Source organism: Lepidochelys kempii, chromosome 6 (assembly GCF_965140285.1).
Source record: "Lepidochelys kempii isolate rLepKem1 chromosome 6, rLepKem1.hap1, whole genome shotgun sequence".
Lineage (NCBI taxonomy): Eukaryota > Metazoa > Chordata > Testudines > Cheloniidae > Lepidochelys > Lepidochelys kempii.
Window position 1 is genome coordinate 19,439,058 of NC_136385.1, and position 20,545 is coordinate 19,459,602.

Here is a 20,545-nt window from a genome sequence, read left to right on the forward strand (position 1 = left end):
GAGTGCCCTGGGTGCTAATGAAAAGCAAAGCAGAGTAAAGATGGTTCCTCTGCTTCTCCAGAGGGTTCAGGCAGTACAGTCTCTTCTGCAGCTTCCCTGGATAGCAGCCCCTGCTCTGTGGGGCTAGGGAGCACTAGTTCTGCTTTCCTCTGAATGCCATCCTGCACTGACTGGGCTTGGATCCTCCCTTTTAAGCAGCCACCCCTCTCCAGGTGCAACAGGTCTCAGAGGTCTGCCATGTTGGGGCTGACTGTGCCTGGAGGAGTTATTTAACCCCTTCCTGACTGGGGTGGAAATCTGTCCCACCACATAGCCCACCTCAAGACGGAAGTCGGGATCCCCCAATCCATTCCTGATTTCCCCACTAGTCCCAATCAGGGTCGGCTCAACCCTCTGGAGCCACAGGGTGGAGCATGCTTGGTGAAGAAGGGACATTTGGAGATTGTAGCTGCAAAGTTGAAATAAGTCTCCACTGAGCATCGACACTGACATTTTTCAAAAACTTACAACTTTGAAAATTGGGGCAGATGTTCACAGGAACAGAAATAGGCACATCCCTGGCACAAATGCTCCCCACTGCCAAATTTCAAGTTCCTGCTCCAAAGCATGGGGGGATGGAACTTCTCACTGAAAAGTTCACCAGAATTACTTAGGGGAAACAGTGTGTTTCCCTAGCCTATGGATGAAAATGGATGATGAACCATTTAGGCTGAAATTTCACAAAAATATCCAGCTTGAAGCAGACACCCAGCATGGAAAATGTAAGTCAAAATGGTTAAGGTTAGCAAAGTTATAGGCAACAGAAAACAGGGTCTACCAATGGAAGTTTCAGGCTATAGTAACTGAAGGTAGCACTTCCAGCTTCACTTATATGTACTGCACAAAGCAAAACATAGCTTTTGTCATTAGCAAATATAAAACCTATCAAAGGCACGATACATCCTTTTTACTTCCTAGTACAGGTTAGGTAGTGCCTTCGTAGCTCTTGTAATGTAATATTACAAAGAAAGAGAAAGTTACACCATGATACAAGATGAAAAGAAAAAAAGCTGACTGCTAAATTCTAGTCCTGGGTGACATATTTAAATAACCATGCTGTGCGATCTTGGGTGCATATTTTTGAAGCACAACTTCTGTGTGAGGTGAATGTGCTGTGACATTAATTGTTTCCCAGAAGGAGTGTATGTATGCCTCCTTTTCATATTTGTACTGCTTTGTCCCTTATTAATAAACTAAGCTAAGCTGGGTTATTTGGTCTCTTAAATACTTGTAATATTGAACCACAAGTGTTGCCTAGACCTCTGGGAATATTGTTAGACTGATACAAGTCACTCTCCCTGTAAGGGAGATAAATAGCACGTTCAGATGGCAGCCGCTCCTTTTTTAAGAAACAATGGCTGATGTGAGCCCCTCTCTGATGCGCCACAAACTCAGTTGGTTTCCCATTCCCTTCCAGACTGAATTCAAAGTCCTCGTACTAATTGGCAAGGCCCTAAATAGGGTATGATCTAACGTGTACACTAGAGAACTGCACATTGCAACTTGCATCAGTGTGACTGAACTGGAAGCTGCCATGATGCAGTGCATCCACACCAGCCATTCTATCTTTGGGGCACACAATGCACTGTTCCCTAAGAGTGCACTCTGTAAAAGTTGCAGGGCCTGTGGGTTGTTGTACCTACCCTGCATTTCCTCGCGCTGCTTCCTGGAGCAGCTGCATAATGTCTACGGCTTATAGTGTCTGTCTGCACGTAGTCACTCTTTGCTCTGCTGCATTGCCAGCTTTAAATGGTTGTGTCCTGCACAAGGACCTGCATATGCATTGTGAGCAGCAACACCCTGCACTTGTAGACGCCACGACAGAGAGTCACCAGCTCCTACTGTCACTCCGCCATTCAGTTTCTGGGCCTGGAGGCCCAGAGTGGATCATGAAGAACACCAGCAGCTTTGGATGTTGATGCTCATGGCAGTGAGGAGCTGGATTATTTTTCTTTTAAGTCATGTCTTCAATCATGTTTGTTAGTTTTTTAGACAGAGTTTGCTTGTTTATTTAAATTTGTTAATTTTTCCGTTTTTTTGTGTGTGTAGTAGCTGAATTCAGTTCCCCTCTACCCTGTGTTTCCCTTTAGGAGCTAGAGAGGAGAGTGCTCTGGACCCAAAGGAAGAATATCCTTGGGGGTCCTCCACGCAGCCCAGCAAATCCTCCCCGAAGTTCTTCCTCAGCTGCTATAGTGGAGGCCCTTGGGGCTGGAAGGATGGGAACAATAAGTGGGTGATGGAGAACCATGGAAAAGAGGATTTAGTTGGGGTGGGGGAGTGCAGAGGGTAGGGTTCATCCGGATGTTGATTTGTTAACTAATTACCCTGCTCTGTGTTCTCTTTAGCACATCTCAGGAGTGTGGAAATTGCTGTGGATGCTGTCAATATGCAGCTGTTGTGCACTGTGGAGTGTCTGTGTTCATGCACATAAATCAGGGGCTAGACAGCACTGCCATAGTGTAGCATTTTGTGTTTTTGCACAAGAATTCCCAATGCACCAAACAATGTTTTTAAGTTGACATGTGTTCAAAGTTCTAATGCTATAACATTGTATTTCTCATTCATTGTGTCTTTGTTAATCTGGGAGGTGGGTGTTTGGGGCCAGGCCAATCAGAGACCAACAAGTCTCCCCTCAGCTGCTCTGGGGCTGGCATGCAGCAGGGATAAGAGTGGCAGAGCTCACAGAAAAATGGAAACAATTCTCTTTGGAATATTTTGCTTAATGCTTCATCCATTTTTGAACCAAAATTATGAATTTTTGCAACTAACTCCAGTGAGTGGCTTGGCAGGTGACAGAATCAGCTTCACGGAGTTTAAGGCCAGAAGAGACCATTAGCTCATCTAGTCTGGCCTCCTGCACATCACAGGCCATTACATTTCCCCTAAAGTCCCCTGTGTTGAGCCCAGAGATTCTGAGTTATCAAAGCGCTAGTGGAAGGATGGGCAGGGACAGTGTGGAACTGCACTGGGAGAAGACTCGTTGCACGACTGCAGCTGCTTTGCCAGTGCTTGTGCTAGAGCAGAGCAGAGGGACGTGGCGGTGGAAAATATGTGATTGTATTTCCTCTGAGCAGGTTAAACACCAAAGGTGATGGGATCCCTGTGCACGGCTGTGCGCACGTTTGTGTGTGGCTGGGCAGCGTTAGAGGTATGGTGCGGAGTTGTGCTGTTGCTGCCATGGCCAACGGCCTGTAGCAGACATAGTCTCAACTGTGCTCCACAGGGACAATCCCACTGGAAGATGCCCAGGTTCAGACTCCAGGGCATTGGAGCAGAGTGTTCTCAACAGCTAGAACTCGGCTGTAGAAGGCCTTCTGAGAGGGCATCAGACTGAGCCCTGGCCTGGCCATGGTCTGAGCAAAATGCAAGATCACCTCTTTGCTAAAGCCTTTGCCAGCAATGACACCAGGGTCAGCATGAGATGGAGTTTGTCTAATAAGAGGAAAGATAAAGAATAAGAGAAACTAAAATGCAGTGGGTGTGACACAGAGCACCCTTGGCAAACAGCTCTCACCTCATACCTGACAAACTCAATACACCAAACACGTCTTATAGGCTATTTATTCATCAAGTATAACATGTAATGTACCTACAGAAAGCTGTGTTGTCTACCCTTGCCACATCCCAGAACAGTCAATGGAAAACTATTAAAGACCATGGTAAACTAGCAAAACCACTTGGAGGGGAAAAGGAACATCACAGCAGGCAGGAGGTTGCCTTGGCTATGAATAGAGCAAATGTCAGTTTTCAGTATAACAGAGTGTAGGCAAAGGCACTCTGTATTTACTGAGGAAAGCCTTTGAGGAGCTGTCCTGAATATTTGGATCCTGGTTCTTATGAAACCAGCTAGTCTGCAACTGACTGAACTTTGTGGGGAAAACCTAGTTCATTAGATCAGGGTTGATGCTTTAGGACTTTGTTTTGCATTACAACCAAGTTGTTTCCATCACCTTCTCTCCTTCCTAGATAAATCTTTATTCTTTCTTAAATAAACCTACTTTTGTTTTATTATAAGTGTTCAAAAGTTCTGCGTGCTGTACGGGAGCAGTGATTACATGGCATCTTTGGGTGCAGAGGATCTGGTACTTCTGTGACTAGCCAGAGTCAGGGGCTGGGTATAACGGGAATGATTCAAAGGGATTCAGTGACTGGGGTGCCCCTCTTGTCAGTCTACAAGGCAAAGTCGGGGCTGGCATAAGCTGAGAGGAGAGTGCTTGAGTGAGTGAAGGGCTGGTGGTGGTAGGCAGCTGCTGCCCAGGTACTACAGGTAAGACCTACCCTCTTGCTGTAGGTGGGGGATAAAGAGGTGACTCTCAGTCCCTGAGAGCCACCAGCGTGGGGCAGACAGAGAGAGAAAATATCCTCTCCTCCCCACCGTGCCTCACTGTGTTGAGCACTTTACATACAGGACACCTTTAAATACATAGAGGAGGCCAAATGCGACGTACCCCAGTGTCTGCAGTTTGCAGTTTGTGTGTGTCAGTCCTGCACACAGCAGCTTCACTCCGGCATCTCCCAGGTTATTAGCACCCAGATCCAACTCTGTCAGGCTCTGGCTGGTGCTGAGAACAGAGGCGAGATCCATGCAGGAAGCACTTGGGAGATCACACATCCACAAGCTGCAGGAGAGAGAAACACAGAGAAGGGGGATCACAGTGTGAAGGGGGCTCGTCACAGCTGTTCTGACAGGCGGCCCCGCCCACCAGCCCCTCTCCCTGACCAATCCACGTGAGGAATGAAGTAGAAGCCCTGCTCCACCGCCTGTCCCAACCCCCACCCTATGCCAGTGCGGAACCAGTGTGGGGGGGAACTTCCTGTCTAAGCCCCACCCCTTGCACTTGACTCTTGACTAGTCAGCACTGTGAGTGGCCCAGACACCCCAGTGCATCTCAATAACTAGGCCCCAGCAGGGCTGTCACATACTGCTACTCCCCCCACTCCCTCCAGGGCTCACAGGGAACCCTCTGCACCCCCAACAGCTTCCAAATATTGCCTATATGTTGAAACACCCCTCCCACCAGAACGGTCACCTGCACAGCCTCCTCCATCACTACAGTTGCCTTGAAAATATGGTCACTCTGCCAAATGGGGAGGGGAGTCCCAATGTTTGACAAAGAAAAAGAGCCCTGTATTTCTATGAGGGACAGAAGCTCCCACTCCCTGGGGGCCCCCCCAGGTTCAGCCAGGGTTGGTAGAGCCCCTGAGATATTTTGGAGTCAGGAAGAGAGGCGCCCCCAGTGGGATGAGAGACTCTAAGTTTGTGTTGAACAGCGGAAGAAAAAATGTCATGGGTGTATGTGGGAAACTATGGAGATAAGCCCTAGTCGGGGGAGGTGGGGAGAGGGTGTTCTTGAAGCAACAAATGCTCCACAAGATTTAAAGGTAAGAAAGGAGAGAAGACAAGTGATAAGTTGACGAGGAAGACTCCCCAAATTGAGGAGACGACACGTAAAGGGAAAGAAGGACAACAACAAGGATAATAAAGGACAGACTCCCACAAACAAGGAGAAAGGTTGGTAATAAGTTTTGGGAAGGAGTTAGCTGTGCCAACAGTAGAGAGTTTGTTCTCTGCCTTGGCCTCTGAGTAGAGTCCATTCTTCAGGCAGAGTTTCTCCTTGGGAATTTGGTGCTGGGCTGAGATCTCTGGAAGAAGAGCCAAGCCTGTTTGCTGTGTCACTATCTCATTTCAGAACAGGTGAATAAATATACATATGTAATTTAAATATTAAATATCAGTATTAGATATGACAGGTTTCACTTAGAGTTTACTCAGACTCCCTGTCACTGGTTTCTCCTCCGATCTGGAAGGTGCAGGACACCTGCCATTACTTGGCTGAGGGTAATGCTGGTGTCAGAGCAGGACACTGGTGCTAGAAGAAGGAGCAACACTACACACAGACAGTCCCTGCCTTGAGGATCCTACAATCTAAATAGACCAGACAGGCAAAAGGTAGGGAAAGGAAATATTATTGTCATTTTTCAAATGGAGGATTGAGACCCATAAGAGATTGAATGACTTGCCCAAGGTCACACAGAGAGTCTGAGTTTTGATCTAGTGATTTAATGACACGACCATCCTTTCTCTTGCATAGAGCTGTGCTTAGTCCCTCGTGTTTCTCAGTTTCAGAAGTGCCCCCATATTTTTTAACCAACATGACCTCTTTTTTTCTCCCCCCCCCATACTTGAGGCTCTTAAGCAAGAGCTACCTACCAATCAGGTGTTGAACATTAGGGCCTGAGCTACTGATGAGGCTTCTTACCATGATACCCATTGTGATTTGCTAAAGTGTGTTGGAAGAATTCAGATAGATCTAACTACTGACCAGACCTGACCCAAGCAAACATTTGAAGAGCTGTTGGGAGGGAAAACAAAAATTCAAAATGAAGTGAGGAACTCCAGTGTGTGTGAGTGTGGGGGCAGGTGCCATTTCCAGCATTTTAGAAATGTGTCATACATTTCAAGGGCAAAATTGTGTTCTATCAAAATTACAAGTGCATTCTTGGTTTTCATCTGGAATTCTGTACTAGGATGGCTTGCTAGCGTGTCATATTATGATGTACTGTTAAGAGATGTGGGTGCATCAAAACCATGTGACCCCAAAATAGATTTGATTATTTCCCAGCAGATGCATACACAGTCCAAAAGCAACATCAACTCAGTGGGAGACAGGAATGTATGCAGGGACATTAGCAGCTCCATGATTAAGTTTCCATGCGGATTTACACTTGAAGCAGGATTGAAGTGAAAACCGTTTATTTTCACTAGATTACCAGTCCAGACGCATTTTGGGCACTAAGGGGTAAGCCATCAGCTAGAAAATTTTCATTGCTACCATGTTAGGCACATATCTGGTGGTCATCACCAGGGGGGACATAGATGTGGAAAGTGGTGTGTTTTTTCTCTCATGATTAAACGTTATTGGTTATCCCATCAAAAAAAAAATTAGAAAATCACAAAAATGACCACAACTCATAAAAAGTGTTTAATTGTCACAAAAAGTTGCAGAAATCTTCTAAATATGATTTATAATGCAACTATGTACTCAAAATAGCTCTGTTTTTGAAAGTGTGGGAAATACTTAGACCCAGGTGATAGATTGTATGCATTTTCCCATACTTTTTTTCCTTTTGGATACAGCAAAAGTCTGAAATCATAGAACAATGTGAGCTTGTACCATGAAATGCAAAAAAAAAAAGTCATCATTTGTAGACTGGACTGATTTCAGAACGGTTTTTCCGCCTGCAATTTTTATGAAGACATGCGGACAAGAAGACTCCTACCCCCTATTTATAAAATGTTTTTGATATTACTTCTTCAGCTCTGTGGCTATCAGGGCTAACATGACACCCTCCTTCTCAGAATTTTCCCCCTTCGCAAAAGAGGAATCCTAGAAACTCTAGAGAAAATCTAAGCCTCCACTTATGACTCGGATCCTTCATCTTGTTGGCTGATGAAGGACAGTTAGAGCACATAGAACATGTATTAACAACTATTCTCACCAACTGCCACTGAGGAGGGAAATCTAACCCGCCGAACTCTTTAGCATGCAGCACTCTGGCCAGCACTTACAAATCCGTTGCTTGATGCAGCCGGACTTACAAGCTACCTCCTGTGCTGTTCAGGGATCATGCAGAGCCAGGGAGTCTGACAGAGCTCTGCTACATTCAGTGTCTTAATTATTACTGGTCAGCATTGCTTAACAGGAGCCTCTGCCCAACATAACCACCTGTTCCAGCTGGCTCATCACTGGGTATCATCTGGTCTCCCAGTTCTGAGCAACTTATTCAAGAAGCTGCTGAATAACTGCGTCCAATGTCATCCGTCCTTTGGCAATACCCAGCTGGGTTTTAGGGCTGGACACAGAATAGAAATAGCACTGCTGAGGCTGAGAGTGCTTCGCTTCCAGCTCTCACATGTTTCATCCTAGGTTTTGCAATCGGCTTTGTCGCAGAACAGCACAAAAATTTCAGCAGTTCAGTGATTGAAATTTGATCTCTCATGTCGCTGGGGCTAGAGCCACTAGGTTTTTATTGCTTGGGTTACAGTAGTGCCTGTGGAGCAACCAGGAACAGGGCCACATTGTGGTAGGCACTGTACAGAGTTTTGCTATAAAGTCCCTCCCCCGAGGAGTTTAAAATGTAATTAAGACAGACAAATAGAGGGGACAGAGACAGAAGACACAAGCAGAATGAATGGCACAATTGTTTGTAAGTCTCACTTTGTTTATTATTTTGTTGCGGGCATTTCTTTTTTCTTTTTTTTTAAATTCTTTGGGTGAGGTTTGTTAGGTGGGGATTAGCTTCATGGAAAGTGTGACAAAGAGACTTTAAACAAGGAAAAATGACACTCCAATAGCTTGGGATAGTATGATTCTAATCTCAGACACAAAAAAGACACTACAGAGGTAGAAACTAATAATAAATTGCTGAAAGAAATCCTAACAAATGGTGAAACCATGAAAAGGAGAATAAGACAAGAAGAGATTAAAGACACTAGAGATGAAAGGCACAGGGAATGTACCGGCAATGGCAGAAGTGAAACAGAACATGAGAACCCAGACACCCGAAGAATAATCTATAGATTAACCAGAAGGGAATCACTGGAAGTCATCTAGAACAAGCAGCTGAGCAGTAACTATCTCAACACTGTAAAGCAAATAGTCTGGAGATGGTTTAATTGGAGTGGGCAAAACTCTGTGGTACCTGTGTTCTGTATTAAAAAATAGAGAAAATAAAGGTTATGAAGGGGGAGCATATAAGAGGGTCTCAGAGATGGAGGAGACTGGAGAAAATAGAGAGGGAATCAGAGGGGCCCTCTGTGGTTCTGTGTAAATCCTCCCCCTGTAACTCAAATGATAAGATGGTAATTTATCCCTGGGGGTGAGAGCTGAGGTCCCATATATGGAGAATTTACTTCACTTGGATTGTTTCCCTTTCAGTCCAAATGTTATTGGGAGAGTACAGGGCCTTGGGAAAACACAGTCATTTGGGGACAGATTTATATGACATTTTGGTATTTTATTTTTGGATTTAAATGAAGGGGAATGCAGGATCAGGGAGGAAAAATAATATGGGATAGGTGTGGAAGTCTACAAACTGAAATCATGCCATATCAAGGCACACCATTTTAATACAATTTAATAAGAAATGGGAGAGATATTTGCCACAATAGAATTCAACGCATCAGACAGCCTCTCTGCAGACAATTCTTAATTATAAATTAGAGGAAAAGACTAGCTGGATTGCAGTCTTTAGTGAAAAGAAAGGGAAAAAACTAAACAAAAACAACTGCTCACCACCCAAAACTGTGCCAAGATTACCTTTGTCCACATCTTGCACTCTATTGTAATAATCTTTGTCCAAAGTATGTTTTGTGAGGTATCATTTGAGAACTCATGATTTGCTGGTCATTATTGTTCTGGTAAAATGTGTGTGGCAACATTGTGTGTGAAGTTATAAGATTCCACTGTATGGTGTTACTAACACATATTCCAAACGGAGGTTGGCAAACAGATCAGCCTCAAACAAAGGAATGTCTTCTCTGCGCAATTTGCATTCAGGCAGGAAACAATGATCAAGGAGGAAGTGGAGATAAAGAAGGGTCAGACATGTGAGGGAAAAGCAGCAGGGCACATCCTTCCACATAGACTTTGTCTCCCAAATCCCAACTGGAAATGCTTCTCAAAGGGGGAACAGGACTATAAAAAGAAGGAGCAAACACCCCAGGGATAGCCCTCTCTCTCTGCCCACTGAATTCATGGCACCTGAAAGACAAAGGAAGCAGCATTGGACTGGGGGAGGGGTTCTGACCTAAGAATTTGGTCAGTAATTTGCTGAAGCATGTGGTGGGAAAACACCGCTTTCAATCTAATGTATTGTTAAGTTGGCATTAGTAAATATTTTATCTTTATTTTTCTTGTAACCATTTTTGACCTTTATGCCTCATTACTTGTACTGACTTAGAAGCTCTACATCTGTAAGAATTTTATCTATATTGTTCCTCTCATGTCATGCCCTGTGTTCTCCTACAAGCCCTGAAAGAGGTTAAATGAAAGGTATTAGATGTAACCAAAGAATGTACAGACTAGGAACTATAAGGGAAATTTGTTTTCTTTCTAAATGATTGTTGCACTATAGAAGTGGTATGAACAAAGAACAAAGGAATATTGAAAGAGAAAAGCACCTAATTAGGGCATAACATTGGAACTTTAAAAGAAATTCCTTAAATAGGGGGAAATTTCAAGTGAGAGTCTGAGATAAAAATGAAATACTATCATTGAAATGAATGAAATATAAAATCCTTCTGACTAAGAAATGTTTCTGAGAGATTTGTTGTACATCAGCATCACCTTCTGGAGATCCACACTTGCCACTCTCTCTGAGTATGGAAAGGTCATGTGTCCAATAGAAAATCAGAGAGTAGCCCTGGCCAATGAGACCTGCAATAGGGGTATATAAGATTGAGATCACTGTATGGGACCCCAGAGTTGCTGAATCCATTGAAGAAGCTTCAGGACTCAGAAGCACTACCGAGCACTTGACCAGCCCCACAGACCAACTTTCCTGCTCCTAGGATTATCAAGACTGAAAAGAAGCATCAGTGAGATTTAATTTCAGAGATTGCATTTGTCTTTGTATTCTTTATATATATAACTGAATGTTATCTTGCTGCCTGTACATTCTTTTTAGTAAGACTTCAAGTAACCATATTATGGATTTTTACTAAATAATGCTGTCTGTGTGTTTATCCTTTTTACGCTCAAGTAAATTGGCCAAAGAGAACCAGAAAATATAGCTTCAAGCGACTGATTGAGATTTTAAACCTGTCCGTTTCATATTTTAAATACACTTTAAATAGCACTAGCAGGCACCATATTAGTAGAAGTGCCTTAAGACAATTGAATGCTTATTCCTTGGAGAATTACTGGAATTACTTAAAGTGGGATAAATGTATTAGTGGGAATAAAGAATTGATAACTAATGATTATAAGTAGCTGTAATAAGAAATGTTGGTGACTTGCGTTGTTCCTTGGTATAATTGCTGGACCTCAATGCTGATCTATGTTAACCACTTTCAAGATTGCACGTGTTGTTTATGTTCAGTATATGACTAGAGTATGTGTAAAAAGAAAAGGAGTACTTGTGGCACCTTAGATACTAACAAATTTATCTGAGCATAAGCTTTCATGAGCTACAGCTCACTTCGTCGGATGCATTCAGTGGAAAATACAGTGGGGAGATTGATATACACGGAGAACATGAAACAATGGGTGTTACCATACACATTGTAACGAGAGTGATCAGGTAAGGTGAGCTATTACCAGCAGAAGAGCGCGGGGGGGGGGGGAAGGGGGAACCTTTTGTAGTGATAATCAAGGTGGGACATTTCCAGCAGTTGACAAGAACGTCTGAGGAACAGTATGGGGTGGGGGGGAGAATAAACATGGGGAAATAGTTTTACTTTTGTGTAATGACCCATCCACTCCCAGTCTTTATTCAAGCCTAAGTTAATTGTATCCAGTTTGCAAATTAATTCCAATTCAGCAGTCTCTCGTTGGAGTCTGTTTTTGAAGATTTTTTGTTGAAGAATTGCCACTTTTAGGTCTGTAATCAAGTGACCAAAGAGATTGAAGTGTTCTCCGACTGGTTTTTGAATGTTATAATTCTTGACGTCTGATTTGTGTCCATTTATTCTTTTACGTAGAGACTATAAAGTTTGGCCAATGTACATGGCAGAGGGGCATTGCTGGCACATGATGGCATATATCACATTGGTAGATGTGCAGGTGAACGAGCCTCTGATACTGTGGCTGATGTGATTAGGTCCTACGATGGTGTCCCCTGAATAGATATGTGGACACAGTTAGCAACGGGCTTTGCTGCAAGGATAGGTTCCTGGGTTAGTGGTTCTGTTGTGTGGTGTGTGGTTGCTGGTGAGTATTTGCTTCAGGTTGGGGGGCTGTCTGTAAGCAAGGACTGGCCTGTCTCCTAAGATCTGTGAGAGTGATGGGTCGTCCTTAAGTATAGGTTGTAGATCCTTGATGATGCGTTGGAGAGGTTTTAGTTGGGGGCTGAAGTTGACGGCTACTGGCATTCTGTTATTTTCTTTGTTGGGCCTGTCCTGTAGTAGGTAACTTCTGGGTACTCTTCTGGCTCTGTCCCTCTGTTTCTTGACTTCAGCAGGTGGGTATTGAAGTTGTAAGAACACTTGATAGAGATCTTGTAGGTGTTTGTCTCTGTCTGAGGGGTTGGAGCAAATGCGATTGTATCGTAGAGCTTGGCTGTAGACAATGGATCGTGTGGTGTGATCTGGGTGAAAGCTGGAGGCATGTAGGTAGGAATAGCAGTCAGTAGGTTTCCGGTATAGGGCGGTGTTTATGTGACCATCGCTTATTAGCACCGTAGTGTCCAGGAAGTGGATCTCTTGTGTGGACTGGTCCAGGCTGAGGTTAATGGTGGGATGGAAAATGTTGAAATCATGGTGGAATTCCTCAAGGGCTTCTTTTCCATGGATCCAGATGATGAAGATGTCATCAATGTAGCGCAAGTAGAGTAGGGGCATTAGGGGACGAGAGCTGAGGAAGCGTTGTTCTAAGTCAGCCATAAAAATGTTGGCATACTGTGGGGCCATGCCGGTACCCATAGCAGTGCTGCTGATTTGAAGGTATTCATTGTCCCTAAATGTGAAATAGTTATAGGTGAGGACAAAGTCACAAAGTTCAGCCACCAGATTTGTTGTGACATTATCGGGGATACTGTTCCTGACGGCTTGTAGTCCATCTTTGTGTGGAATGTTGGTGTAGAGGGCTTCTACATCCATAGTGGCCAGGATGGTGTTTTCAGGAAGATCACTGATGGATTGTAGTTTCCTCAGGAAGTCAGTGGTGTCTCTAAGATAGCTGGGAGTGCTGATAGCATAGGGCCTGAGGAGGGAGTCTACATAGCCAGACAATCCTGCTGTCAGGGTGCCAATGCCTGAGATGATGGGGTGCCCAGGATTTCCAGGTTTATGGATCTTGGGTAGCAGATAGAATACCCCTGGTCAGGGTTCTAGGGGTGTGTCTGTGCAGCTTTGTTCTTGTGCTTTTTCCAGGAATTTCTTGAGCAAATGGTGTAGTTTCTTTTGGTAACCCTCAGTGGGTTCAGAGGGTAATGGCTTGTAGAAAGTGGTGTTGGGGAGCCGCCTAGCAGCCTCTTGTTCATATTCCGACCTATTCATGATGACGACAGCACCTCCTTTGTCAGCCTTTTTGATAATGATGTCAGAGTTGTTTCTGAGGCTGTGGATGGCATTGTGTTCTGCACGGCTGAGGTTATGGGGCAAGTGATGCTGCTTTTCCACTATTTCAGCCCATGCACGTCGGCGGAAGCACTCTATGTAGAAGTCCAGTCTGTTGTTTCAACCTTCAGGAGGAGTCCACCCAGAATTCTTCTTTTTGTAGTGTTGGTAGGAAGGTCTCTGTGGGTTAGTATGTTGTTCAGAGGTGTGTTGGAAATATTCCTTGAGTCGGAGACGTCAAAAATAGGATTCTAGGTCACCATCCTAGCCACTATGGATGTAGTGATTACAGACCTAAAAGTGGCAATTCTTCAAAAAAAATCTTCAAAAACAGACTCCAACGAGAGACTGCTGAATTGGAATTAATTTGCAAACTGGATACAATTAACTTAGGCTTGAATAAAGACTGGGAGTGGATGGGTCATTACACAAAAGTAAAACTATTTCCCCATGTTTATTCTCCCCCCCACCCCCTGCTGTTCCTCAGACGTTCTTGTCAACTGCTGGAAATGTCCCACCTTGATTATCACTACCCCCTTCCCCCGCCGCGCTCTCCTGCTGGTAATAGCTCACCTTACCTGATCACTCTGGTTACAGTGTTTATGGTTATACCCATTGTTTCATGTTCTCTGTGTATATCAATCTCCCCACTGTATTTTCCACTGAATGCATCCGATGAAGTGAGCTGTAGCTCATGAAAGCTTATGCTCAGATAAATTTGTTAGTCTCTAAGTTGCCACAAGTATTCCTTTTTTTTTTTTGCGGATACAGACTAACACGGCTGCTACTCTGAAACCTAGAGTATTTGTGTATCTATACCTGACTGATGAAGTGTTGTATATATACATAAGTGGTTCAGGGAGAATTAATAAACTGTTGGTCAGTTAAGAGCCCCACGTGTCCTGATCTGAGAAATACTGTCCAAGGTAAAAGCTGACCTGAAAGGAACCTACCATTAAAATTAGTGTGCTAACGCTCCCTAGACTCAAAAAAAGAGGTTCTCCTATTTAAATTCCATTCCAACATTGGCTACAACACTTATCAAATTGGCTAATCTATTTCTTAGATTTCAGCTCTAAAATCTAATTGGTCCCTTGGGAAATTTGTAAAATAGCCCCACATTTACACTTACAGCTGTGGGGTTATGCTTGGCATTTTTAATGTCATAGTGTGGGGTATTAGGCCAATGTCCTTTGTATAGAATCCCAGCACATGCAGCAATTTCATCTCTATTACTATTATTAATTAAATTGTAATGGGCTTATTCTCCCCCAGTGCCTGGGCTGTAGGGGGTTGTGGCGAAAGCCAGAGCCTGCGGGAATGGGAAATTGAAACAAAGTGTGCTCATGGTTGGTGGTACTGCCCATCACCTGCTCCAGGGAAAGCAGGCACTGTTGTGTTAGGGCTCTTATGATATTATAGTTTTTTAGAGTTTAGATAACATGGTCTCACCTCATTCTTTCCGATATCCCTGATGTTACAATATATATTGTACCAATGTGGGTCTATAGCAGGAGCACTAGGGATATTTCTTCTGACCAGCCATCTGCAATTACTTTGTCATGCTGCTGTAAGGTTGGTCATTTGTTGTTTCGTGTCTGACTGTGTCAAACTTTGTTTTGGAAATGCATTGTATTGGAGCCAAACTCCTCCTCATGCAGTTCCCTGATTTCACTATTTATAGATGCACTTGAAATCACAGCTGCTTTAAGAAGCTTTATTCTGGGCCTTTATTTCACATTAATAAGTACTTTTGCAAAGTCACCATCATTTTCTAACAAACAAGCAGTATTGCCAATTCCAGATGTTCAAAACTCACGAGTCAGGCCCTCCAAATCATGATCAAAATAAATGCTTTTGAGAGTAGCAGCCGTGTTAGTCTGTATTCGCAAAAAGAAAAGGAGTACCTGTGGCACCTTAGAGACTAACCAATTCATTTGAGTATAAGCTTTCATGAGCTGTAGCTCATGAAAGCTTATGCTCAAATAAATTCGTTAGTCTCTAAGGTGCTACAGGTACTCCTTTTCTTTTTATAAATGCTTTTGTGTTTCTATTTCTTAGCCTTCTAGTTCCTGAGTGTGTAAATTACACATGGTTCACATTTTTAATCTTTTCTCCACAGTCACAAGGGCCTAGAAACGTAATTATAAATACAAATGTAACCTGAAATTCTCAAATATTCACATGACTCCAGGAGCTGAGGCTGAATAAAAACCCCACCAAGTATTGTAAACCTCGCAATAAAATGGCAAGAATTAGCAACACTAGGTGGTTCTTTGCACAGTGGATTCTGTAATATGGCTTACAGCTCTTAAATTTCATGAACATGTTATGGTCAGAAATCAGTAGAGCAAGAATACACCACCAGACACAACAGCCAGTATTTGTCTCTTCATGGGCAGAATTGTGCTGTGTTTTACTCAGTCCTTTCAAAGCAAATGTCCATGAGGAGAAACCCCCACCCATAACGAAGCAACTGCAATTTTAGGCTCTTTGTTAATCTCAAAGCACTTCAGTACCAGGGCCCCATGACAACATTTTTTAAAATTCCCTAAAGCTTTTCTCGTCTGTCATCCCAGGGACATCCTCTAGTGCCCTCAAGCAGCATTCTGAGTAGAACACTCAATTGTGACAAGTTAAAGCTGGATTTGCTGAGACGTATTAACATGCTGTCACAGGGGGCACTGTCCCTTTAAGGGAGCTGCCAGGTCCAGCTCTGTGGTCTTGGTTTCTATCCTGAATGCAGGCTTCTGGCAGCTGTGGTAGAAAGCAAAGCCCAAGAGGCACTCTGATTATTAAATACCTCTGCCTTAAAAACCTTAACCATAGAAAAGAGAGACGATATCCATTTTTAAAAAGCACATTTCTGACACTGAGAAACACAAAAATGAGCACAACTCTCTGCATGAGACAGCCCAGTTGTGTAGTTAAAGCCCTGGATCAGAACTGGAGAGATTTGTGTTCAGTTCCTATTCCACCTGTGTGACCTCAGACAAGTCACTCCATTTTTCTGGGTCTCTATTTTTCATCTGAAAAATGGGAATTTTAATATTTCCTTCTCCCTCCCTTTGTCCTGCAATGAGATGGTCACACAGCATAAAGGTCTGTCTCCTCTTTCAGGGATCTCAGCCCAACACCAAACTCCCAAGGAGAAACCTGTCGCCAGAATGGACTGTAATCAGAGCGCATGGCAGACAGCAAATTCTGTCGCTGTTTGCACTGCTCCCTCCTTCCCAAAACTGCACCTCCATGAAATCTTGCAAAACCTAATAAAACTAACATAACACATCGCCTCAAAACTAAAACCTTCCTTATGTGCTAAAAAAAGAACTTGGAAAACTAAAACAGAACCACCTGGTGACACCTGCCATTGCAACATGTCCAGTGCCTTACACACTGAGGCCCTAAATGTGGCTGGAGCACTTAGGCAATACTGTAATACACTAATAATTAAATGACAAAAATCTTGTTTAATTCAGAGTTAAGGTTGCCTGGTGATAGCTCATGCCCTTCTCACACTTCAGAAAACCAGGAAATACAGAAGTGAAGGTAAACACCCGCACAACCTTAACTCTGCCCCCTGGAGCTAGCAATAGCCACTGGGAATTAAATGCATGTCCTCCAGATGCATTCACCATGTTAGGTGCAACTGTACTGAATGGTGGAGGAAGCAGCTTGGAAGAGCTGTGATTGTGATAGGAGGAGATCTAGGGATTAGCTTGGTACAGAGGTCATCTGTTATTAGCTGTCTTTCCCTGCTAAGTAATGGACCTACACTTTCCTTTGTCTTTTTCTTGCTCCTAACGTATTTATAGAACCTCTTCTTATTGCCTTTTATATCCCTTGCTAGGTCTAACTCATTTATGCCTTGGCCTTTTCAATTCTGTCCCTACATGCAAGTGATTTTTTTAATACTCATCCTTAGCAATCTGTCCATGTTTCCACTCTCTGTAGGATTTCTTTTTGACTTTCAGGTACTTCTCACTATTCCTATCTTTCCTTCCATCAGGATAGTTTGCTATTGTGTTTTTAATATTGCCTCTTTGAGAAACTGCCAGCTCTTCTGAACTCCTTTGTTCCTTAGATTTGCTTCCCGGGGACCTTACCTACCACTTCTGTAGTTTGTTCAAGTCTGTGGGGTTGTGGTTTTTTGGGGTTTTTTTTAAGTTAATCATACTTATTCTGCTGCTCCCATTCCTTCCTTTTCTTAGAATCATGAAACCTATAATTTCATGATCACTTTCACCCACATTGCCTTCCACCTTCAGATTCACAACCAATTTCTCCCTGTTAGTCAGAATCAAGTCTAAAATGGCTGTTCCTGGCTCACTTCCCCTACCTTCTGAAACAAGAAGTTGTCCCAGTTATGTTCCAAGAACTTAACAGAGATTTTGTGTGTTGCTGTGCTTCTTTTCCAACAGATATCTTCACAGTTAAAGTCCCCCATTACTGCCAGGCCTTGTTTTTTGGCTATTTCTGTTATTTATTCTGTTATACCTAAATGGAGCAGACATCTTACATCATCTGAACACTCTGCTGAGTTCTTTACAGAAAGGAAATTTAAAAGTACTGTGACAAAGCTCTGTCCTTGCCTCCATAGGTCCCGTGTTTCCTGGCGGATTTCGCTAGCCTCAGGGGCTCACTGTGACCCTGCACGTAACCCTTCTCTCTCCAGAGGCATGGGTCACAGTCTACTGAGCCATTTTCATCATAAGCCAGCGAGGGAGGTGAGGAGAAGTTATCCTTCCTTGCACAGTCTCTGTTGTCTCCCAGTCTCAGTGATTAATCAGGGGACAAAGGTGGCAGGGGGAGCCCGGGCCCACACTCTACTCCAGGCTCCAGCCCAGGGACCCTAATAGTATCAGCTATGGTAACTGACCTTTTAGAAACATGACATGTACAATTCCCTGGGCTAGTTCCCCACAGCAGCCCTCACTTCCTCAAGCTCCACTTCACTCTTACCTCAGGGCCTCCTTCCTTGTGCCTGATATGGTGTGTACTACTCAGCCTCTCCAACAGCACAACTTCCTCCCACAGCTCCTGACATGCACACCCACCTGACTAACTGGGAGGCTTTTAACTAGTTTCAGCCAGCCCCTGATTGGCTTCAGGTGTCCCAATCAACCTAGCCTTCTCCCTGCCTTCTGGAAAGTTCTTAATTGGCCCCAGGTGTCTTAATTGACCTGGAGCAGCTACCATTTCACTTATCCTGGTACCAGGGATTTGTTTAGCCTGGAGCTAATATATCTATCTCCCACTACTTTTCTATAGCCATCTGGCCTTGACCCATCACATATCCCCCCGCCCCTCTGCTCAACACCATAGAATTGGGCAACTAGGGACACCAGGCAGTATGCTCATGACAGATCATCAGCGTTGCCATGACAGCATCCAGCCCTGTGCCATAGATATTTAGGTCAGAAGGGACCATTATGATCATCTAGTCCGACCTCCTGCACAATGCAGGCCACAAAATTTCACCCACCACTCCTAAAAAAGACCTCACACCTATATCTGTGCTATTGAAGTCCTCAAATTGTAGTTTGAAGACCTCAAGGAGCAGAGAATCCTCCAGCAAGTGACCCGTGCCCCATGCTACAGAGGAAGGCGAAAAACCTCCAGGGCCTTCCAATCTGCCCTGGAAGAAAATTCCTTCCCGACCCCAAATATGGCGATCAGCTAAACCCTGAGCATATGGGCAAGATTCATCAGCCAGATACTACAGAAAATTCTTTCCCGGGTAACTTGGATCTTACCCCATCTAAAAACCCATCACAGGCCATTAGGCCTATTTACCATGAATATTTAATTACCAAAACCATGTTATCCCATCATACCATCTCCTCCATAAACTTATCGAGTTTAATCTTAAAGCAAGATAGATCTTTTGCCCCCACTACTTCCCTCGGAAGGCTATTCCAAAACTTCACTCCTCTGATGGTTAGAAACCTTTGTCTAATTTCTAATCTAAATTTCCTAGTGGCCAGTTTATATCCATTTGTTCTTGTGTCCACATTGGTACTGAGTTTAAATAATTCCTCTCCCTCTCTGGTATTTATCCCTCTGATATATTTATAGAGAGCAATCATATCTCCCCTCAACCTTCTTTTAGGTTAGGCTAAACAAGCCAAGCTCCCTGAGTCTCCTTTCATAAGACAAGTTTTCCATTCCTCGGATCATCCTAGTAGCCCTTCTCTGTACCTGTTCCAGTTTGAATTCATCCTTCTTAAACATGGGAGACCAGAACTGCACACAGTATTCCAGGTGAGGTCTCACCAGTGCCTTATATAACGGTACTAAAACCTCCTTATCCCTACTGGAAATACCTCTCCTGATGCATCCCAAGACGACATTAGCTTTTTTCACAGCCATATCACATTGGCAGCTCATAGTCATCCTATGATCAACCAATACTCCAAGGTCCTTTTCCTCCTCCGTTACTTCTAGTTGATGCGTCCCTAGCTTATAACTAAAATTCTTGTTATTAATCCCTAAATGCATGACCTTGCACTTCTCACTATTAAATTTCATCCTATTCCTATTACTCCAGTTTACAAGGTCATCCAGATCCTCCTGTAGGGTATCCCTGTCCTTCTCTAAATTAGCAATACCTCCCAGCTTTGTATCATCTGCAAACTTTATTAGCACACTCCCACTTTTTGTGCCCAGGTCAGTAATAAAAAGATTAAATAAGATTGGTCCCAAAACTGATCCTTGAGGAACTCCACTGGTAACCTCCCTCCAACTTGACAGTTCACCTTTCAGTAGGACCCGTTGTAGTCTCCCCTTTAACCAATTCCCTATCCACCTTTCAATTTTCCTATTGATGCCCATCTTATCCAATTTAACTAATAATTCCCCATGTGGCACAGTATCAAAGGCCTTACTAAAATCTAAGTAAATTAGATCCACTGCGTTTCCTTTATCTAAAAAATCTGTTACTCTCTCAAAGAAGGAGATCAGGTTGGTTTGGCACGATCTACCTTTTGTAAAACCATGTTGTATTTTGTCCCATTTACCATTGACTTCAATGTCCTTAACTACATTCTCCTTCAAAATTTTTTCCAAGACCTTGCATACTACAGATGTCAAACTAACAGGCCTATAATTACTTGGATCACTTTTTTCCCCCTTTCTTAAAAATAGGAACTATGTTAGCAATTCTCCAATCATACGGTACAACCCCTGAGTTTACAGATTCATTAAAAATTCTTGCTAATGGGCTTG

General features: G+C 43.5%; 1 protein-coding gene across 1 annotated transcript in view; it reads right to left on the bottom strand.

Moving 5' to 3' along the window:
* The window catches only part of LOC140913584 (NACHT, LRR and PYD domains-containing protein 12), a 176,261-nt gene that overhangs the window by 51,662 nt on the left and 104,054 nt on the right, over positions 1 to 20,545 (bottom strand). Inside the window, exon 6 of the mRNA XM_073350311.2 lies at positions 4,488 to 4,658. Coding sequence (XP_073206412.2) covers positions 4,488 to 4,658 — 171 coding nt within the window. The remainder of the gene's footprint in view (positions 1 to 4,487; positions 4,659 to 20,545) is intronic.